At 40.3% G+C, this 27,917-nt stretch overlaps 1 protein-coding gene across 1 annotated transcript; it reads right to left on the bottom strand.

The window, feature by feature from the left end:
• Positions 1 to 3: 3 nt before the first annotated feature.
• On the bottom strand, positions 4 to 27,499 carry LOC118920467 (uncharacterized). Its single transcript, XM_057489502.1, has 13 exons — positions 27,403 to 27,499; positions 22,399 to 22,499; positions 20,811 to 20,944; positions 8,747 to 8,878; positions 8,322 to 8,453; positions 7,898 to 8,029; positions 6,285 to 6,416; positions 5,413 to 5,565; positions 4,982 to 5,137; positions 4,564 to 4,707; positions 4,154 to 4,297; positions 3,732 to 3,875; positions 4 to 542 (listed from the first exon to the last, which is right to left on the bottom strand). The coding sequence occupies exons 3-13, from the start codon at positions 20,882 to 20,884 to the stop codon at positions 356 to 358; spliced, it is 1,530 nt and encodes a 509-aa protein (XP_057345485.1). The 5' UTR covers positions 20,885 to 20,944; positions 22,399 to 22,499; positions 27,403 to 27,499; the 3' UTR covers positions 4 to 355.
• Positions 27,500 to 27,917: the final 418 nt, after the last annotated feature.

The raw sequence follows: 27,917 nt of genomic DNA, 5'->3' as shown, positions 1-27,917 counted from the left end.
AAAAAAAGGAAAAGTAGATATTTATTGAGAGGGAAAGGAGAACCATCTCCCACATTAGAGCTCTGGTGTTGAATACTCAGTGTGATTTGATATATTTTAATTGCTGTTACTCTGTAACACCCTTACCTTTGAAAATTCTTTGGGTGTGCTTCCCTGTTCTACCTAAATTAGCTGATAAATCACACAAACCAATAACCAAGGGCCTTGGTTGTTGTAGGAGTGAAGCCTTTAAAAATGGTATCATTCTTCTGATATTGTTTTCGTGTGTGATACTTTTACTAAGATAAAAAGCCATTATGCGTGTGCCTTGCACACTTATGTAAAATATAGTTGACATTGCTGGTCTTATTCGCCCTTATTGAAAAGGAAAAAAGAGATTATTGTAGCTTCGGCTCACTTTGAGAGTATCTGTCCACTTTTTCTCAAAATACGTCCTCATACTGTGGCCAGCTCTGCCTGTATCAGAATCATCTTGATTAAATGCTTCACAGTTGTCAAAAACAAGCCTGATATCGACAGCAAAGGTTTCCAGGTTTGGATACCTGAAAGAAAACACATGATTTAGAGGTTCTTTTGTAGGGTGGCTTTGTTTTGTAAACAAATGAAATGATAATAAAAGGTAAAATAAAAAGTAAAACTGAAAAGGTAAGAGAAAAAAAGATAATTGCATTTAAGCAGAAATAAAACACCTTATCTCCTCTTACAAATGGAACATTTTAAAACTTCCATGTGTTCTGGACTATAAAGGATATAGACAGGTTAAATGGAAAAAACAGATTTCTCAGAAGATCAAGATATATTTCAACTAACTAGCATTTCTCCCCCCATCCAATTTCCGGTTTGACTTGAATCACAATTCCAGCCCAGAACTCATTCCACTTGACTAGTTTAACTTTTCTGACCAATTGTAGCACTTGTAGTACCCTATGAACCACATTCAAAACAACTAGTTTCATTAGAAATAATGTCAATGCCTCCTATGCACGATACACATTACAGCTGCCCTGGACCCTTCACGTACATCCCAGGACATGCCACTCTGTGTTAAATCTTCCCCATTTCCTCTTTCTCTTCTCTTTTCAACCGTGCTCTTTTCTCAAGCAATGGATTATGATGATCCCAACAACAAAACAGCACGTGTTATCCCTTCACAGAGAAACACTATGAGGATCTGCCCTTCCATTGGAAGCACTGTGGCGTCTGTGCTTTTTTGGTGCGATAAACCTGATTCTCTTTCTCTGTAAGAGCACAGAGAAGACAGATTGGTGAATGTACCTGCCTAAGCTTTTTGGTAAAAAAAGACTGCCTTGTTTCAAGCCAACTCAAGCCAAATCAATATATTTTGAAGGAGGGCTTTTGGATATCCAAATTTAAATTAATTCTAATATATGATGATAAGCTGAACACTAATTTACCTTTTAGAAATACCTATGAAGTACACACGGGAGCTCTGAGACCTGGTAAAAGTGGAACTATTTCTTTCATCAAATACCTTATATAGTCTTTTTCACTCTCTCAGGATATATGCAGTAATAAGAGAATTAAGTCAGTACTTATGTAACCTCACCCATTTTCCTATTCTTCTGGGAATTATTATTTTTATTCAGGTGACGACATTCACATAACATAAAATTGGCCATTTTAAGGTAGATAATTTAGTGGCACTTGGTATATTCCACACATTCTACTACCACCACCTCTATTTAGTTTCAAAACATTGTCATTACCCTAAAGTGAAACCTCATACCCAACCCATTAAACAGTTACTCTTCATTCCTCCCTATCCCAGTTCCCGGAAACAACTAATCTGCTTTTCTGTCTCTATGTATTTACCTATTCTGTGTATTTCATAAAAATAGAATCATACAATGTATGAGAATAGTTTTTATAAAATATTTTAATATTACTCAGAGAAATATTTCGCTCTTTAGACTCTTCCTTACTACAAGAAAAGGTTAATGATTACTGTCAGGGAGACTGGAATCCAGGAAAGAATTCTCGGTGAGATTCTAGGTGCGGTGAGTGCGGTGCTCACATCTCTGCCGTCCCTTCACAGGACAGGGCAGCTGACGGAACCCAGACTCATTAAACTAGGCACCTCCTCCCCTCTGTTCTATAAATTTCTGATTTAAATATTTGAAATATTGTTGTGAGTTTTGTTTCCAGCTCATTAGTTTGGGCTTAATCAAACAATTTGAAGTTAGAGGACCTTGAATCCACTGAATTTTGCCTCCGACACAGCTGGCGTCATGAACGGGATCATACAGAACTGCTCCCCTCCGCCTGCCTCCCTCTGCTATGTTCCTCCTCCATTCACCAGGACTCGTTCTCAAAAGGGAGCTCCAATTTTTGGTAATGTCTAAGCTCTGTTTTAATGTTTGAACCTGTGTGTTTTGGGGATTTTGAGGCTGAAGTTCATCCTCCACCCAGGGACTGGAGAATCGCAGAAGATAAAGTCAAGAGTTGATTTAAACACTGGTAAAGTCTTCCTGTGTAAGTCTGTCCTGGCCATGTGCTACCCACCTAAACATCTGAGCAAAAGAACTAGTTCCTATCTAGACACCAGCTTCTGCTGTTTGGTTCATATTAGAACCAATATTTTAACAGTCTTAAATGTTTTCTGAATTTTAATTTTTTAAAAAGTAAATAGAATCTTTTGAAAGACTGGCATTTCAGCCTACAAACAAATTAGTCATTTTGTCAACTTCTTAAATCCTTGGATATATATAAGAATGTTGGTCACTAATGAGTTAAGTTCTAATCAACACTTCTAAATTGAATATAAAATTATAGAACACGGTCATTTTCTCCCAAGGAATATCCAGGAGGGATCAATTAATACACTGTTAAATAATGCTTTTAAAAAACACAGTAAGAATGTAATCAAAATATATTTTATGGTTCTTTTTCATGTAAAGTTCCTTTTTTCTCCAGAATTACTGGTGAATTTGCCTGCAGTTATGGGCACAAGCTACATTAACCAAAAGCAGTATATAGGAATAAAGGGAGCAGGGAGAATGGAGTAGAGGGCCCATGCAGCTCCACGGCTCCTGGCCATTCTCACGTGGGTTTGTTCTGTAAACAAACAGCCTCATTCCTTCCTGTGGTTCCACAGGAGTCCAGTATCCAGAACCAACTAAAGCCCACTGACAGTGGTCACTCCCTGGCAGGAGTCTGAAGTCGTTTTAACAAAAATCATTAACTGTGACCAGGAAGCCACTTTACCCTTCGATAGGATCACAAAGACCATATGGTAGAGAGGAGCAAATAATTTTCTTCTACTTTTAACACAGGCCTTTTTTGTAATCTATGATTCATTGTAAAGCTTTCATTACTTAAAATTAACAATGATCCATCTTATAATAATCTGAAAATATTATGAAATCAATTTTTGTTAAATGCACATGAAATGGTATTGATATCCCAATGATGCACAATATAAGCTCCAGCTTACATGTCACTTAGTCACTTTGGGAGGCTTCCCTGATACTTTTCCTTAACTCCCAAGCTAGGTTTGGTGGCCTTCCAAAGTCAAAACAGCTTTATTACACTATTTCTAATTACTGATATAATTTTAATTGACTTGTCTTCCGTATCATACTACCTTAACCACACATATATATCCTGTCTCTAAAGGCAGGGCTTGTAATTGATGTATTCTTGGCTCACTATAAGAGTACTGAGCACATAACAAACATTCAATAAACACTGAATAGAAATGATGTACTTACTGTCCACTAATTAATTTCTCTCTAATTGTGGAAAAATCCATAGGCTTCTTAATAACTTTGGTATAACCAGGAACAAAGTTCAAGTTTACAGGAAGACGAAAAGGCCATGCATCCTCATGATTTTCTATTTCGGTAAGGATCATACTAGAGAAAATAATATTTGAAATCAATATCCATGCTTTAGAGTTACCTATCTTTAGTAAAAGTTTAGCTTTTATTCTCTTTCAAGTAAACACAATGCAAATTAATTCATAAAAAACGACGAAAGAATACATTTACTTATAGTACAGAGTTGACATTATGTAGGAAAATTCTTATTTACGCAAACTATCAAAAAGTCACCTTTAATATATAGTGGAAGGTTTCTAAACAGATACAGTGGGATGTTATGAACATATAGGACAGGGGAAGAGAAATAATACCTGCACAGGTCCTTACAGTCATCTCGTTTTGCTTTCTTAACACAAGTAAAACTTGGTTCTGATGAGTTACCAGAAGTGTTTTCCTCCCTTTTTCTTTTTCTCTGCTCTTTGCTGAGATGAGTTTCTATTTCATTAAGGTTCTTACTAGAGAAAATAATGTTTGAAATCAATATCCATGCTTTAGGGTTATCTATTTTTAGTAAAAGTTTAGCTTTCATTCTCTTCCAATGCAAATTAATTCATCAAAACACATGAAAGAATACATTTACTTAGAGTACAGAGTTGACATTACATAGGAAAATTCCTATTTCCACAAACGGTCCCAAAGTCACCTTTAGTATGGTGGAAGGTTTCTAAACAAATACAAGGGCATGTTATGAACATACAGGACAGGGGAACAGAAATAATACCCGCAAAGAGTCAGGTCCTTAGAGTGTTTCGTTGTCTTAACGGAACTAAAAGTTGGTAGTTTGGCCCAGTCACAAGTGTTTTCCCCTGTTTTTTTTTTTCTCAACGCTTCGCTGAGGCGAGTATGCATATCAGTGAGGATCATCCTAGAGAAAATAATGTTTCAAATCAACATCCATGCTTCAGAGTTATCCATCTTTAGTAAAAGTTTAGCTTTCATTCTCTTTCAAGTAAAGACAATGCAAATTAATTCATAAAGATGAAAGACTACATTTACTTATAGTACAGAGTTGACATTACATAGGAAAATTTCCACTCACAAAAACTGTCAAAAAGTCACCTGTAATATGGTGGAAGTTTTCTAAACAAATACAATGGGAGATGTTATGAACACATAGGACAGGGGAACAGAAATAATACCGGGAAAAAGTCATGTCCTGGTAGAGGTCCGGGTTCTCTATCAGTTCCTTAGAATAAGTAAAAGGTGGTAGTTCTTTCAAGTCACAAGTGTTTGCCTCCATTTTTCCTTTTATCAACTCTTCACAAAGGCGATTTACCATTTCAGCAAAGACGAAACTAGAGAAAATAATGTTTCAAATCAACATCCATGCTTCAGAGTTACCCATCTTTAGAAAAAGTTTAGCTTTCATTCTCTTTCATGTAAAGACAATGCAAATTAATTCATGGAAAGGATGAAAGAATACATTTACTTATAGTACAGAGTTGACATTACATAAGAAAATTCATATTTACACAAACGGTCAAAAAGTCACCTTTACTATGGTAGAAGGTTTCTAAGCAAATACAATGGGATGTTATGAACATACAGGACAGGGGAACAGAAATAATACCGGCAATTAGTCAGGTACAGAGACTCCTTTTGTTTCGGTTCCTTAACAGAGATACAACTGGGTTGTTTTGACAAGCGACCTGAATCATTTTCCTCTGTTGTTCCTTTTCTCTGCAATTTGCTTAGATGAGTTTCCATTTCATTAAGGTTCGTACTAGAGAAAATAATGTTTGAAATCAATATCCATGCTTTAGAGTTATCTATCTTTAGTAAAAGTTTAGCTTTCATTCTCTTCCAAGTAAAGACAATGCAAATTAATTCATCAAAACACATGAAAGAATACATTTACTTACAGTACAGAGTTGACATTACATAGGAAAATTCCTATTTATGCAAATGGTCAAAAAGCCACCTTTAGTATGGTGGAAAGTTTCTAAACAAATACAAGGGGATGTTATGAACATACAGGAAAAGGACACAGAAATAATACCCGCAAAGAGTCAGGTCCTTAGAGTGTTCTCGTTTCAGTGTCTTAACGGAACTAAAAGTTGGTAGTTTGGACAAGTCACATGTGTTTTTCTACGTTTTTCCTTTTCTCAACTCTTCGCTGAGGCGAGTTACCATGTCGGCAAGGATCATCCTAGAGAAAATAATGTTTCAAATCAACATCCATGCTTCACAGTTATCCATCTTTAGTAAAAGTTTAGCTTTCATTGTCTTTCAAGTAAAGACAATGCAAATCAATTCATAAAAAAGATGAAAGAATACATTTACTTATAGTACAGAGTTGACATTACATAGGAAAATTCCTATTTACACAAACGGTCAAAAAGTCACCTGTAGTATGGTGGAACCTTTCTAAACAAATACAATGGGATGTTATGAACATATAGGACAGGGGAACAGAAATAATACTGGCAAAAAGTCACGTACTCAGCCTCTACTCGTTTCGGTGTCTTAACGGAACCAAAAGTTGGTAGTTTGGACAAGTCACAAGTGTTTTTCTCCGCTTTTTCTTTTCTCAACTCTTCACTGAGGCGAGTTACCATGTCGGCAAGGATCATCCTAGAGAAAATAATGTTTCAAATCAACATCCATGCTTCACAGTTATCCATCTTTAGTAAAAGTTTAGCTTTCATTGTCTTTCAAGTAAAGACAATGCAAATCAATTCATAAAAAAGATGAAAGAATACATTTACTTATAGTACAGAGTTGACATTACATAGGAAAATTCCTATTTACACAAACGGTCAAAAAGTCACCTGCAGGTTCCCAGGAATGTGTTGTTTTAATTTGTCTGATTTTTCTCAAACTATTCAAATTCAGTTAGACAATATCCATCATATCATTGATAAGTTTTCACAAATGCCTAGGGTGCCTAACTGGTTTTTGGTTTCACTGGAGATGGCTGGTAATTGTAGGTCTGCTTTTGTTATGTAGCTGTATTCCTATTATGTTAATGTGTGTGCACAATTTAATTAGTTTAAAACCTATCATGCTTATGTTACTCTACAAGAAGATATGTCAAAGAAATAATCAATCTTCCCATGTTTTCTTCAGTCTGCTACTTCTATAGCTTCTCTTCTTCCTTCATAATTACAACCCCTAAGTAGAATTCGTGCCTCATATCGAAATTACCGAGTATCATAATTCTTCCAAGTGGTAAAGATACCTCAAGACAAATGCTGGGCATAGAAGCCACAGGGCATAAATCTGCAAAGAAGTAAAAAGCTAACCTTTTCAAACAATAAGGCTCCCCTCTCACTTACCAACTTTACATTTCCCTGTATGGCCCCGGAAGATGACTGGTGAGCCAGAGACGGGTAAGATTCCTCAAGGGAGGAACAACCTAAGACAGGCACAGTCGCAGGGGGGCCATCAGGTGAGAAATTGGGGATCAACAGAAGTGAGGCTCAGAACCTCATCCCATCTGTTTTGAGAGAAATCTTCTGCATCCGTGGATGTTTTGTTGCCCTTCTCTAGCTTGGATTAATACTTAGTCTATAGGCACACACCTGATCATCTACATTTGCCCTCTTACAGCACTAAACTATGTTTTCTACTTTTATCTTGCATCTACCTACCACTACAGCATTTTATTTAAAAAATATAATAATAATAATAATAAGGGAGAAATGTGGGATTCACATATAAATCAAGTATAAAAATCAAACGAATAATATTTGACCTGATTGTTTATAGTTCATGATGCGTGATCAAAACCGAAAGTGTCTGTGATGACTGCCCTTGCACTGTTCACCATGTAAGAACTTATTCACTATGTAAGAACTTGTTCATCATGCTTCAGAAGATTGGAGACTGCTGAGAATTAGGCTTGGGGTTGATTAATGATTGTGCATTGAGTCCCCTATACAGAATTTTATTGTTGTTAACAACCATTTGATCAATAAATATGAGAGATGCCCTCTTAAAAAGAAAAAAAAAGTCACCTGTAGTATGGTGGAACCTTTCTAAACAAATACAATGGGATGTTATGAACATATAGGACAGGAGAACAGAAATAATACCGGCAAAAAGTCACATACTCAGCCTCCTCTCTTTTCGGTGTCTTAACAGAACCAAAAGTTGGTAGTTTGGACAAGTCACAAGTGTTTTTCTCCATTTTTCCTTTTCTCAACTCTTCGCTGAGGCGAGTTACCATGTCAGCAAGGATCATCCTAAAGAAAATAATGTTTCAAATCAACATCCATGCTTCACAGGTATCCATCTTTAGTAAAAGTTTAGCTTTCATTGTCTTTCAAGTAAAGACAATGCAAATCAATTCATAAAAAAGATGAAAAATACATTTACTTATAGTACAGAGTTGACATTACATAGGAAAATTCCTATTTACACAAACGGTCAAAAAGTCACCTGTGGTATGGTGGAACCTTTCTAAACAAATACAACGGGATGTTATGAACATATAGGACAGGGGAACAGAAATAATACCGGCAAAAAGTCACGTACTCAGCCTCCTCTCTTTTCGGTGTCTTAACAGAACCACAAGTTGGTAGTTTGGACAAGTCGTAAGTGTTTTTCTCTGTTTTTCCTTTTCTCAACTCTTCGCTGAGGCGAGTTACCATGTCGGCAAGGATCATCCTAGAGAAAATAATGTTTCAAATCAACATCCATGCTTCACAGTTATCCATCTTTAGTAAAAGCTTAGCTTTCATTGTCTTTCAAGTAAAGACAATGCAAATCAATTCATAAAGATGATGAAAGAATACATTTACTTATAGTACAGAGTTGACATTACATTGGAAAATTCCTACTTACACAAACGGTCAAAAAGTCACCTGTGGTATGGTGGAACCTTTCTAAACAAATACAATGGGATGTTATGAACATATAGGACAGGGGAACAGAAATAATACCGGCAAAAAGTCACGTACTCAGCCTCCTCTCTTTTCGGTGTCTTAACAGAACCACAAGTTGGTAGTTTGGACAAGTCGTAAGTGTTTTTCTCTGTTTTTCCTTTTCTCAACTCTTCGCTGAGGCGAGTTACCATGTCGGCAAGGATCATCCTAGAGAAAATAATGTTTCAAATCAACATCCATGCTTCACAGTTATCCATCTTTAGTAAAAGTTTAGCTTTCATTGTCTTTCAAGTAAAGACAATGCAAATCAATTCATAAAAAAGATGAAAGAATACATTTACTTATAGTACAGAGTTGACATTACATAGGAAAATTCCTATTTACACAAACGGTCAAAAAGTCACCTGTAGAACGGTGGAACCTTTCTAAATAAATACAATGGGATTTTTTGAACATATAGGACAGGGGAACAGAAATAATACTGGCAAAAAGTCACGTAATCAGCCTCCTCTCATTTTGGTTCCTTAACAGAGGTACAACTGGGTTGTTTTGACAAGTGACCCAAATCGTTTTCCTCCGTTGTTCCTTTTCTCTGCTCTTTGCTTAGATGTGGTTCATATACCAATACCAATGAAACGGGATACTCCTATTTACTGATGTCTGCCACTTCATGCACTACTTAAAGCCATAAAAGCTGCACCATTGGCCATAAGGGCATCTAAAAGGCACAGTATGAAAATAAGATAAGCACTACCAGTAGCTTAGAGTTTGATCATCTCATTTTATTTCAGACTTCAAAAATCAAAGTTGTAACGTCTAATCAATTCTTTTTAGTATCCCCAAAGGGATATTTCTAATATCACTTCTAAAATTTACCTATAAAACACGAATCTATTTCATATTCTCTCATCAACCTAACTGAAAATTCCCATTGTATTCAATGGCAGTTTTGCATCAGGAAAGATGGGAGAATATGGGTCACAATTGTACCTAATTTGTACAGTTATCGAACTTTCATTTTAACATCAGTAACACAAATTTTCGGACAGCGGCCTTCAATAAGGCTTACACAATTCAGTTAAAAATCTTGGGGACAGATCATACTTATAGACAGACAAGGAGATGTATGCAATGCACTGTGCTGTAAAGCCATGCAGCAGTATGTAATATGACAGCAGCCAGTGCTACACTTTATGCATTGCTATGACAACCATATCACAACCAAATCACAATGCGGTGTTAGATGGACAAAAATAAACATACCCATACCATATCTAGTCTATGCCTCTCCACCTCCCAGTAGAAAGAGTTGGCATAACATTATGAAACAGAAATCACATAGTCATGAAACCAATTTTTAACCACCCAAAAGACACCAATACGAAAGCAAGGCAATAATTGTAAGATGAAGGGAAAACTTAAGGGGGAATCATAATGGAAATTTTTAAGAATATATTTTCAAGATGCTTCCCAAATTAAGATTTAAGAAAAATCATAAAATGTACATTTCAACAATTGTTTAACTTTATGTCTACAGACCTGATGCTTCAGAACAGCTTGTTGTCTTCTGATTTCTTTCTCCTAAAAAATAAAAAGCTTTTAATATATAATTTCAGGGAAGATTTAGAACATGTTACAAGTATTGCAAGTTCCTTTTCTGAGGTTCTATTGTTGTCCATTAGGTCGAACTATATAAAATTGTAAATATGTAATCATTTTTTACTTACAAAATAGGCAATTTCATGCGGTTCTACCTAACACATAAAAACTGTATGACAGTATCAAGGATCTTTATTCAGCAGGCATTTAAACTTAAAATTCAAGGACCTCATGCCACATTTCAATAGCACATTTACTGAACCGACTGACCTAGATTGTCAGAACATGTCAGATACAAATGGGACATGTATTTTTTATCATTTTAACAATAAAATATTTATTAAATAAATCTAATAAGTAGATTTGGCACAACCCTGAAATCTAACTAACTCGAACTCTCTCCACTCTGAATATAAATTGCCAAACAGTCTATAATTAACAGCATCTATATCATTTTATATACTGTAAGTGAATGAGAGTGATGACAGACAATGGGATCAGCCTGAGATTCTCACGCCTGCCTAGGACTCAGCGGACCACTCCAAAGGGTGGGGCTTGATGCAAGCTATTCTATGAAGGCTAATAATTTAAATATTTTTATAAAGGTAAAATCTGGGTGAAATTAATATTAAGGGAAGCCATGAAAAAGGGTAGAAATCTAAAGAACAAAGTAAGAAGGTCTATATAAAAAGGTGACAAACAGTTCCCTGGCTTTATAAACTACACAGCAAAACGCAGTCTGTAGGAAATTCTACAAATTACCCAGTTTATTCAACAAATAAATTTCAAGAAGTGAAAACACTGTGAGAAGATTAAAGGGGCCTTAAAGGATGTATCAAACATGCCCAATGTTTGGATCTTACCTAGATTTTGATTCAAATAGACAAACTGTTTAGGAAATTCTTAGAGTTAAGAATTTAAACAATGAAAATTTTGAACAATGTCTGATATTTGATATCAAGAAATTATCATTTTAAAGTATAATGGTATTGTGATACTTTTGTAGAAAACAAGAATTCTTATCTTTTAGATACATTTATAGATGAAGTACGATGTCTAAAATTTGCTTCAACAAATTATGGAAGAGGAGTAGATGGGAATATATGTAAAACAATATTGTTCATATGATAATTTCTAAAGCTGATGATAGGTACACATGATGTACATTATCTTGCCTACTTTTGTGATATTTCAGATTTCCCACTATAAGTCTCCTCGTGGAAACACATACACCAGCATAAAGCTAGTGTACTACAGGAATAAGCCTGCTTAGTGCATAGGTAATAATCAAGAGCTGGTTCTCCTCCATAAGGAAACCAAAACAAATACACTGTTACCTGTCCTTACTTAGAGTCCCAAGTAGTATGTCCGGACACAGAAAAGCATCCTTTCAAAATAACCTTTCTAAAACAATTTTTAAATTACCTTATACTTTTTTGAGAGAGAATTCCTTTGGTGTGAAGGTTAATAAGATTTTTTTAGTGTTCCTTTTTCCTTAAAAGAACCTTAAAGCAGGATTCAGCCTGAACCACTCTGGACACTTCTGCAACCAGAGCCAGCAGTCCTGACTGCCCTTTATGCTGTGGCACCAGGCTCGGAATGATGGCATATGATGACCTCACACAATGGGTGCCATGGACACAAGCACTGCTCTTGCTCCCATCACGGATGACAGTTACACCCCACAGTCCAAGCACCGTGCTCTGTCCGAGGCATTTTGAATGTATTGTTTACTTTAATCTTCGTAATCATTTGACCTAGTAAGGTGGGTTTCACTGTCCCTATATTACCATTGAGGGAACCACAGGCCCACTGAGGTTAAATCATTTCCTGAGGTACACTGGCAATAAGGAACAGCAATGTGTGATTTGAACCCAGGACTGTCTCTCTCTAAAACCTGGGGTCTTGGCCACTACATGTACTTCACTGTTATTGCAAAGACATTTTTATACTTGATACTGATCACAATATTCAGGATGAAAGCATAGTCAAGATGATGTTATGGAAAAAACCAATGCATATACTCAGTGTCTACATATCAAAAACATATCTATACTAAAACTTTTCAGTAATTCCCATTTTTAATATTAATCCTGAGGAGAGAATTTTGGCTTAGATTTCAAATGAAGTCAGTAGGAACAGCAGTTGTACTAACTGCATTTTTACACCCTAAAACACTAAGAAGGAATCCGGCAAAACAGTTTTATGTTCACCAGCATGGGGAGCTTTTGATTGAATTTCAAGGGTTCAATCAATTAAGCTTTTTTTAATCCAGTTATGATTTTTACATAGTTATATTTTATTCAGCTAGGAAAATATACCTGTGACAAAAAAGGAACAGATTATCTTGGTGTCCAAAATTCACCTGAAAAATGACATCATTTACATTTTTGCTTTAGGCATTTATAAATAAATACTTTCTAAGGGCGATTCATGTATCGGGCTTTTTCATAAAATGAGAAATGGATTGTTAGGAAAAGCTGAAGCTTGTATTAAAAGTTTAATTCACTGAACAGTCAAATCAATTGTGGGTGAGGAAAAAAAGAAGTATTTTTCCTCAATAAACTTTCCTTAGAAAAAGCAAATATAATTTATATCATTTGATTCCTATGCTTTTTTTCATTCAGAAATTATGCATAAAAAGGAGTTTATTCTTTTTTCATTTCCAAGACTAAGATAGTAAATGGTTCCTGAAAATAATCTTTCTTAAGATTTAAAAGAAACAGATAGAGAAAAAAGATGACTAAGAAGATAGAGATGGTGACAGATCAAGCCTTTTATACCATTATAATTCTCCTTTCTACAGCTACTAATTTAAATCTTTAGCAGTAACACATTCATTCCTATAAATACTATCGTGAGAGAGAAGGAAAAAAAGGTTTACAGACACACATACACCAGCATAAAGCTAGTGTACTACAGGAATAAGCCTGCTTAGTGCATAGGTAATAATCAAGAGCTGGTTGTCCTCCATAAGGAAACCAAAACAAATACACTGTTACCTGTCCTTACTTAGAGTCCCAAGTAGTATGTCCGGACACAGAAAAGCATCCTTTCAAAATAACCTTTCTAAAACAATTTTTAAATTACCTTATACTTCTATTTTGAGAGAGAATTCCTTTGGTGTGAAGGTTAAGAAAATTTTCTTAGTGTTCCTTTTTCCTTAAAAGAACCTTAAAGCAGGATTCAGCCTGAACCGCTCTGGGCACTTCTGCAACCAGAGCCAGCAGTCCTGACTGCCCTTTATGCTGTGGCACCAGGCTCGGAATGATGGCATATGATGACCTCACACAATGGGTGCCATGGACACAAGCACTGCTCTTGCTCCCATCACGGATGACAGTTACACCCCACAGTCCAAGCACCATGCTCTGTACGAGGCATTTTGAATGTATTGTTTACTTTAATCTTCGTAATCATTTGACCTAGTAAGGTGGGTTTCACTGTCCCTATATTACCATTGAGGGAACCACAGGCCCACTGAGGTTAAATCATTTCCTGAGGTGCACTGGCAATAAGGAACAGCAATATGTGATTTGAACCCAGGACTGTCTATCTCTAAAACCTGCAGTCTTAGCCACTACATGTACTTCACTGCTATTACAAAGACATTTTTATACTTGATACTGATCACGATATTCAGGATGAAAGCATAGTCAAGATGATGTTATGGCAGGGTTATGGAAAAAACCAATGCACATACTCAGTGTCTACATGTCAAAAAATATCTATACTAAATCTTCTCAGTAATTCCCATTTTAAATATTAATTCTGAGGAGAGAATTTTGGCTGAGATTTCAAATGAAGACAGTAGGAACAGCAGTTGTATTAACTGCATTTTTACACCATAAAACAATAAGGGGAGGGTGGATGGGAAGGGAGGGATAAGGGTGGGGAAAAAGGAAGGGGGCCTTACGATTAGCAGGTATAATGTGGGGGGGAGTGCACAGGGAGGGCTGTGCAACACAGAGAAGACATGTAGTGATTCTATAGCATCTTATTACGCTGATGGACAGTGATTATAATGGGGTTTGTGGGGGGGACTTGGTGAAGGGGGGAGTCTAGTAAACATAATGTTCTTCATGTAATTGTAGATTAATGATGTCAAAATGAATTTTTTAAATTATGAATAAAAAAATATATCATCAGTTCATAAAGATAACACAGCAAGAACCTAACCGGTCACCTTTGGAGTTAGCTACGGCATCAGTGCCTGCTTATTATCCTACCATTCCTATAGGTAGGGCATGTTCTTCTCTCTAGAATTACACAGACCTTCAACTAACAAATGCAGACAGAAGGACAGAAGTAGAACATCACCACTTTGCCACAATGGATACAGACAAAGGTGATTAATGACCACTAAAATCAGCAGCTGAAAAGCTCATAAGGAACAAAAAATGGAAGGACTAGACTTGACACCTGAGTCCAGGGATCAACATTAACATCGCAAAAGGCACACAGCACGTGCTCCCGATGTGATGCCAGCAGAAGTGCACAGCACCACCTATGAAATACTCTGCCCAAATCACGGAACTTGAAACTAATCAAGCCTTAGGAGCCAACTGCCCATTTAAGGAGAAAATAGGGATAGAGTACATGTTAAAATGACACCATGACGATCAAAACAAAATCCAGAACGTAGTAAATTCTATAGAACAAAATGACTCCGTTTTTTCAAAAGTGTAAGGAAAAGCTTAGTAGTAGTATCGTAGATTAAGAGCCTAAGAAAGGCCCAACATCCCTCTCAGTGGGGAGGCGCTCAGCCGCCGCCCCAGCCCGTGCCCCAGGCCTGCGGCGGTGGCGGCGGCCGCGGGGACAGCGTGCCCTCGGCTCCCGTGGGGGGTGGGGGTGGGAGCTGACACCTGGGGGCCGCCAGGGAGCGCTGGCTGGACAGCCGCGCGGGGCGTGAAGAGCCCGTGGAGGGGGCTCTGTCAGGCCGGTGACCACCTGGGGGTCCGGCTCCTGGGGCGGGCCGAGGCGCTGGCAGCCGTGTCCCAGCACGCGTGCCCCGGGGGTGTGCCTGGCACGCCCCCAGGACCACGGAGGGGTTCTGCCACCGACTTGGCCGGAGGGCGGCTGGCTCGCGTCGAGCTAGCCGGGCCCGTGGGCCGGCCTGAGCAGCGGGCCCGGGGAGGCGGAGTCGCCGGGGGGCGCGCACATCCCGCGTCTGTCCCCGCAGCTGCCCTCGACGCGGTGGTGCCTCCCTGCGCGGCTGCACGGCCGGCCGTGGGAATGCGGACTCTGCCCCCGGGGATCAGCGGGCCTCGCGGGACGCGAGGTTCAACCCGCCCCCGGCGCGGCACTCCCAGCATCCTCGCTCCGCCCAGGCCGGGCCGGCTGCGTGAACTCGGGCGTCCTGCGTTTTCACTGGATGCTTCAAACTAGGCGGTGATGCAGACACCGGGCTGGGCTTGTGGGGAGGGCTCACACCCCGGCCGCTCCCGCGCCGCCCGTCCCCGGGTTGCGGCTCCCCAGCCGGAAGACTGCAACTTTGCAGAATCATCAGAAGCATCTTCCATATACAAAACGCAGTCGGAGAACCCACTGACCCGGCACGAATGACAGGCCTGTGCTGAGAGGCAGCAGTGAAAGGCTATGATCTTCTCTGGAGACAGAGAAGACAGTATAGCACAGAGAAGAGAAGTAGTGACTCTACAGCATCTTACTACACTGATGGACAGTGACTGTAATGGGGTATGTGGTGGGGACGTGATAATGGGGGGAATCTAGTAAGCACACTGTTGCTCATGTGATTGTATATTAATGATACCAAAATAAAAAAAATAAAGTATTTGATGAAAGAATAAATGAATGAAAAAAAAGACAGAGAACACTTGCTGTACAAGAGATTCCGGTAATCAGAGAGCTTCACTGGAGAATTCTACCAAACTCTTAAAGAATTAATGTCAATCTTTCTCAAAATCTTCCAAAACATTGGAGAGTACAGAACACTTCCAAGCTCACTCTATGAGGCCACCATTACCCTGATATCAATCCAGATTAGGATGCCATGAAAAAACACAACTGCAGACCAATATTCTTATTGAAAATAGATGCAAGATTCTTACTATGCTGATGCACAGTACCTGTAATGGGGTATGTGTTGTGGACTTGACAATAAGGGGGAATGTAGTAACCACACTGTTGCTCATGTGAAACATTCATAAGATTATGTATCAATGACACCTTAATAAAAAAATAAAATAAAATAAAATAGATGAGCATTTTCTAAAAGTATTAGTAAACCAAATTCAAGGTCACATTAAAGGGATTTCCCACATGACCAGCTGACACTTATCCCAAGGAGGCAAGTGGTTCAATATGCAAATCATATGAGATTAGAAGTAAATGAAAAAAATCTTATCATCTCAGTAGAGTCAGAATAAGCATGCTACAACATACAATATACTTTTACCATAAAAACCCACAAGAAACAGAGCAGAGAAGGAACAACCTCAGCATGATAATGTCCATATACAACAAACCTGTAGTTAACACTATACTCAGCAGTGAAGCATTGAAAGCTTCCCCTCTAAGGCCAAGAAGACAAGGACTCTTGAGCCTGCACATTATGATGTTGGAGAACTTTGGACTCTAACCCAACTGAGGTCATGAAAATGACAGAAAGTCTATGGACCAGAATGCAGACATATTGTTCTCATAGTTGATGCACTTGCTGATATTTAAAGCTGGTCTGCAGGTAAGAATTATCAACAATTTTGATTTCCTAATGTGGGTCATGTCTATTTCTGTGATAAATTGTGCCTCTAATTGGAAAAATACAGTGGACAATTTTCTATGATGGAGCAAATGTAGTGGTGCACTGACCACTGGAAAATCTGAATGAAGGAATATCAGGGATATTGCAGGTTTTCTGTAAGTCTGAAATTATCTGAAAACACTCTTCTAAATGACTGTGTTCATACTATGCCATTAAGCCAATCTGACCGCAAAATATGTTACGGATGAAGAGCTTGATTTACCCCCGATGAACCAAGTTGTAAAGCTAAAAGCTGGTCAACCCTGTAAGAAACTGAACATTTAGAAGGCAGTACATGAGTAATGTATTAATGTTACTGTACCTCCAGTGTGATGGATAATTTGTGGAGCCTGGGGAAACACTGAGAACTTTAAACCCCTTTTTCTATCATGATGCCTTTCCTCAACTGGCTACTATGAAAACTCTCTAACCCTTGCCACAGGGCACAGGACAGGGACAAGGGCATTCCCTCTTCCACCACTCCTCCTATTAAGGCCCATGGCGCCCCTGAACCACTACACCCTGTCCTCTCCACGAGGCTGGCGGAGGACGGAAGCTGGGGTCTCAGCTGTCATTTTGCTTCTTGTGTGGTGCTGCTCTGAGTCTGTCCCTACAGGTATGACCCAGCAACATGAAGAGAGGGGACTAGAGAGAGAGAATTACCACTCTGGCTCTCTTGAGGTGGGATTCTCTTATGACAAATTACCAGGTAAGCGGCAGGAAGGAACGACATGACCTTGCGGGGAATTTACGGTGCAGAGGTATGTGGGCTATGTGATGAAGAGACTATCCCCTTTGTGCTGCCGTAGGGAACTACATGTAATTGGTGCACTTTGACACAGGTTAACATGACTCAAAAGTTAATATATGGAATATCAAAGGAGAATATATACTACGCTGAATCCAAATCTTGATACAAAATCATCATTAAATTGTATGCAAATTAGCACAGTGGAATGATATTTTGACTGGAAATAAATTTTAGGTGTCTCCTGACAATTTTAAGACTCTCCTGAAAACTCTGAAAACTAACAATTTAATCAAGCATCATAATTATTAGTTCACTCATTTTTAAATAAACAATGAGAGTATATAAATTTGGAAGTATGTTGCATGAATGTAAAACTTTAATAAGGCACATGGATATACTTTATGAATTTGAAAATTAAAAACAGTAAATTGAAAATATTTTTGGCTTTAGTACAAATATGTAAACTTGAAATATTACATTGTGAGATATAATACATACACTCTTTAAATATTTAAGAGAATTTCAATTATTCCAATGTCATAGGAAATTAACCATTATGAGAATTCATAGAAGCATTGGTAAAAAGCATCTGATTTCCACAGTCAGATACTGTCCACAATTCAAGCAGACAATCCCCTGAATGTACACCTACTTCCCCTGTGTGTGAATCTGTGTAGGGCTTCCTCCATGAAAAAAATTCAGAAGAAATAAAACGTACAGCATGCTATAGGTTTTATAGACATAGACACCCTTGTAAAATAAAGATTCTATGCAGTAGTTATGAGAGACTGAAACAAAACCCGTGTTAATAGTCCAGAAAATTTTAGACTCCTTAAGTAATTAAGAAAATTTCCTCAGGAGTTGTAACACATAAAATACACAGTGCTAAACTCAGAAGCACGCTGGCACAGACTCTCAAATTAAATGCAATTGATCATGATGAGATGATCATATGAATCATAAGCAAAAGGTTAAAAAACAGCTCTAGTGAAAAACCAGGACAATATGTAATTCCTCATGCTTATTAGAATGCCTGTCGTGTAGCTTACCAATAAAGAATATTAGGTGAAAGTATATTAGAGGAATATAAAGCTAAAGCAAGGTTTATGTACATTTTTTTCTGAAGCTCAGAATAGACCAAAAAAGTAAAGGAATGAGCATGCTAAAGAGAAACTTGAATTTTCCATTATTACAAGAAGGAAGCACATAAAAAAGGAAGATTAGAAACATCTCATTGTCATCTCAGAAACCAAGATACACAAAAGTAAAGTACCTTCAGATTTTCTACTTGGAACCTGAGAAAATCTGTTTTCCATAAATGCGTCTCATTTAGAAAAAGCAGCCAATGTTTTGGCTCTTAAGCGTTACGGTGATTTCAGTCCTAAAGATGTTTTGTAACTGCACAGGCATTCCCTGTCTGATAAAGGCCCTCAGACATCTCATTGATACAGAAGACTAGGTCCATCAATTATGACCCACAGTATGGGAATCAGAATGTGTAAATTAAGATTTTAAAAAATGGGAGTTTGCAAACCAAGGTAAAGCAAACTAAAATGGCCCAGGACTCTGATTTCCCCCTCAAGGCCACAGACAGACTATTGACTCGTGTATCCTTGACTTGTTTTGCAGGAATTTAGGCCCCACCAGACATGCCACCTCCTGACAATGAGCACATGGACTCCAGCCTCAGTGGAGTCAGAAGGCTGACAGCTAACACTCCTGAAACAGTCCCCTGTCACCTCACCATGGACCCATCAGAACAATGCCACAAGCTCATCGCACATCCTGCAACCCTTTCCCATAACCTTTAAAAGCCCTTGCTTATAAGCCAATAGTGAGTGCAGGGCTTTAAGCTTTAGCTATCCGTTCTCCTTGCTTGGGGAACACCCACCTTCTTTCACCACATCCCAGTGTCAGGGTTTGGTTTCACTGCTCATGTCAGTGTTTGGCTTTGCTGTATGTTGGCTTAGTGGAAACAGGTTTGTTTCACTTGGTAATAAATTCACCTTAAATGGTTTTAAGCAGCATGCAGTAGGTGGCATGAAGAGAAAAGACATCATCATATTTTGATCTTCTAAACCTGATTCATGAAACTTGCTCACTCTAATCGTGTATCAAAACAGTTAGATGTTCCCTTGGTTCATTTATGTATGTTTTAACAAATATATTCATTCACACAGAGGTCTAGTAAAGAACATATTAGTGGATGAAGATAATTTTTAAAAATTATGTTCAACACTAATTCAGGAGAAATCATCAAGCACAATGATAATCCCGTTTGAAAATGACAAGCTACAGGGGATATAAACATACTGATGTTAGCTTTTTGAAAGCTAGGAACATAAAAGTGTACTAAATTCTGGTTTGGCATCAATAAAATAGAACTCAAATTAATATTCTGAATTTTAATGTACTTAAACTTCCACTTTTCAGTGGATCTCAATTACTTTAATGTTGGAAAAGTAACAATACAGGTGAGTGAAGGGACTTACTAGGGTGTGACTTTTTTCTCTTTGCCTCAGGTTGCAGGGAAGACTGGCTGGTCCCATTTCTTGATATGAATTTTATGACTGTGAATATGATGCTGAATTGGGACTTCTCTACAGAAACAATCCTGAATCAAAATGATACAGAATAATATAAAGTTAAATCATTAGAAACCCTCAGTGAATGAGGAACATTGCACATTAATTATTACAGGGTCAGATCTTTAAAGATGATTCACAGAAGAGCACAAAGCTCTAAGAGCTGGCTCATTCCTCACTTGATATGCATCCATAAAGCATTTTAAATTCACAAAATATTATTCTTTCTGGGCACACACTATGCCCCAGACCCTGGAGCTATTATATAATCTAATTCTGGTCTTTCATAACAGTGTTATTGTATAGATAACACCAGCCCTATTTACCTTTCTAAGAAATTTTTACACAACACACGTAAAAAAAAAAGTTACAATACTATATGAGAATTTAATAAAGAAAGCATTTAGGAATATGATAGAAAATGGCAGGTTCTGTACTCACTCCTTGCAGAAACATCCAGAAGAAATCATGGCAAAGCCCCCTCTGCAGGTGTCAGGACCCCACACGGGAAGCATTTTCCTCCTGGTGGACTGGGCTCCAAGTCATCCCAAAGTTGCAGCCCAGACTCCTGGGTCCTGCAGATACAAACGCTCAAGTCTTCACTCTAGCAAAGGTACCAGAGTGCACAGGAGGAGCACACGTGCTCAATGCGTGCCACAAAAGGCAGGTTCAGGCATCCCATAGCTCAAACATAGTCACTACTGATGGTTGGGCCCCTTCTGAGAAGTCCTGGTAAAGGGCTCAAATTCAATATATGGATTATTCAGTGAAAATACATGGTTAAGTTCAAACAGAAATGGAGCCTGTTGTTCTGTGCCCAGATGGGATTTTACACATATACCATAAACTTAAGTTCAAAGTGAACATAAAAGTTTCTGATTTTCAGTCAACCATTAACATATGATTGGAATATGTAAGAAACAGTATCATTTATATCCACCAAAAATAAAAAATGCAAAAATACAAATGCTCAAATATAAATGCAACAAAATACTTGTAGATCTCTGGGGAAAAACATGTGAAACATTTCTGAGAGCAATGAAAGAAAAAACAAAACAACTGAGATATACAGTCCATGATCAAAATTCCATTACTAAGATGTCCATTTTCCTCAAATTGACTTAGAGACCCCAAGTAATCCCAACAATAACCTTACCACACTATATTGCAGGAATTGACAACTCAATTGAATACTTATTCATCTGTCAATGATAAAGAAAAAGTTGAACTCAAACATTAAAATTTCAAGCTTACTTGCACGGCTACAATAACTAAAGGAGCATAATATTTAAAATGAATACACACAGGGAGTCTCTTTTCCCCTCCTTGTGTGAGCCAGGAGCACTGTCCGTTCACTTTATCTCTAAATAAAAGCCTCTACCTTGCTCTCCTACCTTGAGTGTGTATGAAGCTCATTCTTCGGCTTCGTGAACAAGAACCCTGACATCAGAGTGACCCAAAACAACAAGTCTCCTAACCACAAAAGCACTGACACCTTCTCTGCCCTGATAGAAACCACTGAAGAAACAGAACTTGACAGCCCTTGATTGAGACTTCATGGTAATTGCCCAAAGCAGCAATTTCATCCTAATGGATCCAGAAGATGACTGAGAAATTAGATTTTATCTTGCTATTAAAAAATCATCAATCTACCAAACTTCAGGAAAAAAATAACAGAACACGTCTTTCTAGTTGCCCTGTTTGTTAACTGTGCTCCAACAACAAGGATCCTCCTGGCTGCAAGTGGGTAACAGACTTGCCAAGCATGTTACTCCAATTTCAGGAGGCAAGCGACTTACATATTAGATAGTTATAAAACTGCACTAGATTAAGTGAACAAACTGTATTTCCATTCTACAGTATTATCCTGATCTGTAAACCTGTCTTCATTACCCTGAATATTTTCAAACACCTAAAACTCAACCAGTTCTAATCATTTGCTTTACCAGTCAAAACTAAATGTGTGCTTGACACCCTCCATTTAAAAAACCCAGCTGCCTTGATGTTGATGTCTAGAAGAAAGACTTACCAGGTTTCCACAGGTCATTCACCCTTCTATTGGGCAGGTGTGTTTAGATGAAACTTCTGATGTAAATGTCAAGCCACACTATAAGTTGCACTTCTTTTCTCCTGATTAATAAAATAAATAAATAAATAAATACACACAAATAAATGAAATAGAATAGAGAGTTCACAAATGGATAAAACAAATTACAGAAACTTGAACCTGGCCAAAGAAATGAAAGCACTTTCATACAGAAAACAGGGCCTTTAGACTTCATTCTTCCATTTTCTTATTTAGAGTTCACCACCATCAACAAATGGAGACAAGGCAAAAGGACGGCCATGTGTAAATGAACACAGACAACTCAAGTCAGAAATGAAAGAGAAGTGACAACTGACACCATAAAACTCTTAGAAAAAAATATAGGCAAAAATCTCTTGGACATAAACATGAGCAAGTTCTGCATGAACATATCTCCCTGGGCAAAGGAAACAAAAGCAAAAATGAACAAGTGGGACTATATCAAGCTGAAAAGCTTCTGTACAGCAAAGGACACCATCAATAGAACAAAAAGGTACCCTACAGTATGGGAGAATATATTCATAAATGACAGATCCGATAAAGGGTTGACATCCAAAATATATAAAGAGCTCATGCACCTCAACAAACAAAAAGCAAATAATCCAATTAAAAAATGGGCAGAGGAGTTGAACAGACAGTTCTCTAAAGAAGAAATTCAGATGGCCAACAGACACATGAAAAGATGCTCCACATCACGAGTCATCAGAGAAATGCAATTTAAAACCACAATGAGAAATCACCTCACACCAGTAAGGATCACCACCATCCAAAAGACAAACAACAACAAATGTTGGCAAGGATGTGGAGAAAGGAGAACCCTCCTACACTGCTGGTGGGAATGTAAATTAGTTCAACCATTGTGGAAAGCAGTATGGAGGTTCCTCAAAAAGCTCAAAATAGATATACCATTTGACCCAGGAAGTCCACTTCTAGGAATTTGCCCTAATAATGCAGCACTCCAGTTTGAAAAAAGACAGATGCACCCCTGTTTATTGCAGCACTATTTACAATAGCCAAGAAATGGAAGCAACCTAAGTGTCCATCAGTAGATGAACGGATAAAGAAGATATGGTACATATACACAATGGAGTATCATTCAGCCATAAGAAGAAAACAAATCCTACCATTTGCAAAATCATGGATGGAGCTAGAGGGTATTATGTTCAGTGAAATAAGCAAGGTGGAAAAAGACAAGTATCAAATGATTTCACTCATATGTGGAGTATAAGAACAAAGAAAAACTTAAGGAACAAAACAGTAGCAGAATCACAGAACCCAAGAATGGACTAACAGTTACCAAAGGGAAAGGGACTGGGGAGGATGGGTGGGAAGGGAGGGATAAGGGTGGGGAAAAAGAAAGGGGGCATTATGATTAGCATGTATAATGTGGTGGGGGGCATGGGGAGGGCTGTGAAACACATAGAAAACAAGTAGTGATTCTACACCATCTTACTATGCTGATGACAGTGACTGTAATGGGGTGGAGGGGGGACTTGGTGAAGGGGGGTGCCTAGTAAACATAATGTTCTTCATGTTATTGTAGATTAATGACAACAAAATTTTTAAAAAAGTATAAAAGGGAGGCAGAAGAGGTCAGGGAGCTCTGTGACTTGAGGAGAACTTGTCCAGCCTTTTTTAGTGGTGTTGGGAAAGGGACATAAGCTAAGGAATGCAGGCAGGCTCTAGAAGCTGGAAAAGGTAAGAAAATGGATTTTCTCTTAAAGTTTCCAGAAAGGAGGACCGTCTGTTGACACCTTACTTTTTTTCTGAGTAAGACTTGTGTTGGACTTCTAACCTATAGAACTGTAAGATAATAAATTTGTGTTGATGTAAGTAAAAAAAAAAAACATTGCAATTAATTTGGGGTGCACCATAAAGTGTCTTTCATATTACTAATTAACTAACTGACCCAACCACTGTTAGTGAGCTTCTACTATGTGCCAGCAGAGCAACCACACAGATCCATTCCCAGCCTTCCAGAAGCTTGCAGGCAGGCAGGCAGGTGGACACCAAACACACAGTCCAATAACTAACTGTTAAGAGTTATGGCACATCATGACAAGAGCTGTGAAGGAAGTATGCTAGAAAAGCCTGCAGCAGCAGGTAAGATGGTAAGAGCCCTAGAACATTCTGAGTACCAACAGATTCCTGGGAAGTCCAGATTCCTAAGAAGAATGCTCTGGAGGCAGCCTCCTGAAGTGAGGTGTCAGTTATCACGCTTTTAAAGTTCAGTTATTGTCACTCTTGGTTTGTCTGAGGATATTGTTTCCACAAGTCTGGGAAGGCTAGGTATGGATTTTTATACTGGGGACCAGACAGGGTGATATTTGGCAACTTTCAGGGAGGTGATGTTCTTGGGGGCAGTGCTCTTTGCCTTAGATGTATGATGTGGGAGGTGGGAATGCAGGCCTGAGGGGCATTAGAGGTGCCTCCTTTCTCTTCCTGTTTTTCTTCCCTGGTGAGCGTTTATGCACTTTGCAAACTTGACCAGGAGTCAGTTAACAGGTACGAACTGCTCTACAGATCACAGTCTTAGTGCCCCAAGAGCCAACCAGAAGCCCTGTCCATTTCCTCCCTGTCCTTCCAGGCCCTGAGAGGAGGAGGTGTCTGCAGTATTTTGTTGGGATGGGGTGGGTGGAGACGTTGTCTCCTTCACATTGGACAGGAAGCCAGGGGTTCCCTACAGAACTCCTTCCGCCTGGCTTTGCCTTTACTAGGAGTGCACGGAGCTTATGCCAAAACCTGCTCATGTGCTCATCCCTGCCACCAGCCCTCCTGTAGCTTCCACATCCCCAGTTAGTGCGTGTTTCCTTCCTGGGGGCCTCAGCACAGCAGAGAGGCAGATGGAAGAAAGGTGAAAAATTATTGTAGGGAGGGTAAGGGACTTCTACAACAGCAACAATGTTTCAGTAATGTTGGCACAGCACTCAACCACTCACAAGTACATTCACACCTGCTATCTGTCTGGCTCTCAGAGGTGGGCGCTGATCCCCAGCCTTAGATTCTGCCTCCCATTTCTTTACAGACACATTCCCTATGAGATGTCCAGGCCTTTTCTAGACCACGGTCCCCGAGGAAGGCTGAACTCTTTCCGCATGTGAATTCCAATTTCTGCAAGCCCTCACCACTTCTGTGAAACTTCTATCAAACACACTTCTGAAAGAGTCGGAGCAGGCAGGGGCTGCAGAGAACATCTAGTCCAACTTAATCACTAGCCCAAAGAAGAAAAGAGACTGAGCGAAGGCCACACAGCCTGTCAGGAACCCAGCAGGGCTCAGACACCTGAGGGCAGACACGCACACGTACACTGCCCCCATGCTCCCAATGCCTTACATAACTGCACACTTTGCCCTCCTGGAGCTTCTCACAGGCACACAGTGGGTGCTCTAAGTCGGGGTGTTTGGGAGTATAACCTGTCAACCTTATTTTACCCTTACTGAGGGGAATGGGGTGGGAGGAGCTCGCCATTCTCAGGGATCCTGTAGGGGATACTTTCACAAAATAAAGACTCTAGTATGAAAAATGGTTTTTGCACACAGGAGGTGACTCAGTCCTGGGACTGAGGGACTGGCACACACGCGGGCTGCCCTTGCAGCAGGCACTTGTAAACACAGCACCTGGCCTTCCAAACCCTGATCAAGTGACCCCCTCTGAACGCTGCTCAGCCCCCAGCCCCCACCTACCCCTCTCCCCGTCCTCCTCCACCCCTCGGGACAGTTCTCCAAAGGTGGGCTGAGGTCTTGTCTGTATGCTAAAGAGTAAGTTAAGAATCTTCTTAACGACCTTGGTGTTAGTTAAAATGCAATCTTAAGGATGGGATCCTTCCTGCCTTTTACTGTATTGTTGGTAGCTGGGCTCACTTGCCATACTAATTGCCAGGTTATACATAACTTGATTAGGGGCTGGAGGAGGAAAAGCAGCATCTGGGCAAAGTTAAACATAAACGGGGCCTTTTAGCAGGCTAAAGTAAATTTCACAATAGCCTCATTTAATTGACACAATGAAGACAATGGGCTGTGCTGAGGTATTTTCTTATCTGGGGGATATCCGTTCAAACATTCCAGGTCAGGTTACTCCTGGCTTTTAGTTTTAACTAATCTTCACTGAAGAATGCTTATACTCCCACTTTAATATTCTACTTTAGAGAATTAATGTGACTCTGACTTTGCTTAATTAATACGGAGTTTTGGTAGGGGTATTTTTCCAGGTCCCTCACCCTACTCTGACTATAGCCACAGTCCCCGTCTCAGAATCTCTGTGGCTAGTCATAAATTACTCAGCTGTAGATTACAAACCGAAAAGACAGAAAGATGAATTGCTAAATACAAGAAAATGCACCGTCAGTCCCCAAATCAAAGTAAAGAAACTTCATTCACAAATTAAAAATACGGGAAGTACGTCATGAAAAAAATTTTAATTCTAAAGGCGCTGCCTCCGGGCAGCCTCTCGCCCGCCGCCCCGCCGCGGGTCACACTTGCACTTCAGCCCGCGCGGCCCTCGACCTCGAGGACCCCGCCGAGAAAATCCACACACGGCAAAACGCCCACCGGCCTCCCCGTCTGCGCGGCCCGGCCCGGCCCCTCCGCCTGCGGCCCAGGTCAGAGCGGCGGGAGCACGTCGGCGGCGCGGCCCCGGGCCGGGCGGACGCACGCCGCGAGGAGGAGAGCAGCCACTCTCACGACCCGGGCCCGGACGGAGGAGCAGGAGCTCCGGCGGGCCCCTCTCCCCCCGCCACGGCGAACTTCGCCGGCCGCTCGGACGTCCGCCCCGGGCGCACCCGCTCCTCTCCCTCCCTTCCCGGGCGGCCCCTCCGGCGGAGCGCGCCGACTCCCGGCCCCCGGCCGAGCCCCGCGCTGCCCGCCGAACCACTCGCACGGCCGCCCCCTCAGGCGGAGGCAGGGGTCCCCGCGCCCCGTCCGGGTCCGGCCGTGCCCCGCGGCCACGTACCTTCCGGCCCGCAGAGCCGTCGCTGTCGCCTTCACCCTGAAGCGGGGCCCGCTCCGGTCCCTCCACCGCAGATCCATGGGAGCGGCAGCCGCTTCTCGGCCGAGGTCTCTGAAGTCCGACCGGGCCAGCGGCTCCAAGTCCGGGTCGATCGCCGCCCTCCGCGGGAGAGCCGAGAAGGGGCGAGTGCGGAGCCAGGAGCCCAGCCGGCGCGGGGAGGCGATCCGAGGCTGGGGGCGAGGTCGGTGCCGCCCCCGCAGGCGCGCCGGGAGGAAGGTGCAGCCAAGCAGAGCGCGGGCCCATAACTTCGCGGGTCCATCCCCATCTGGTCTCCGCTGCCCGCTGCGCGGACGGGACGGCGGACGGAAGCTCTCAGCGCTGCAGAAGACGGTTCTCCCGGAGGTACTCTAGATGCTACTGACTTGAATAAGGCGGCGGCAGCGCCTGCAGCTACTACGCAGCCGCAGGACTTACGCAATCTGCGCCCAATGGCTGCCCGCCCCCGACTGACGGCCCTC

The sequence above is a fragment of the Manis pentadactyla genome, chromosome 12, assembly GCF_030020395.1.
Source record: "Manis pentadactyla isolate mManPen7 chromosome 12, mManPen7.hap1, whole genome shotgun sequence".
Taxonomy (NCBI): domain Eukaryota; kingdom Metazoa; phylum Chordata; class Mammalia; order Pholidota; family Manidae; genus Manis; species Manis pentadactyla.
The sequence above is the reverse complement of the archived record's forward strand: the minus strand, read 5'-3'. Positions and strand labels throughout refer to the sequence as shown.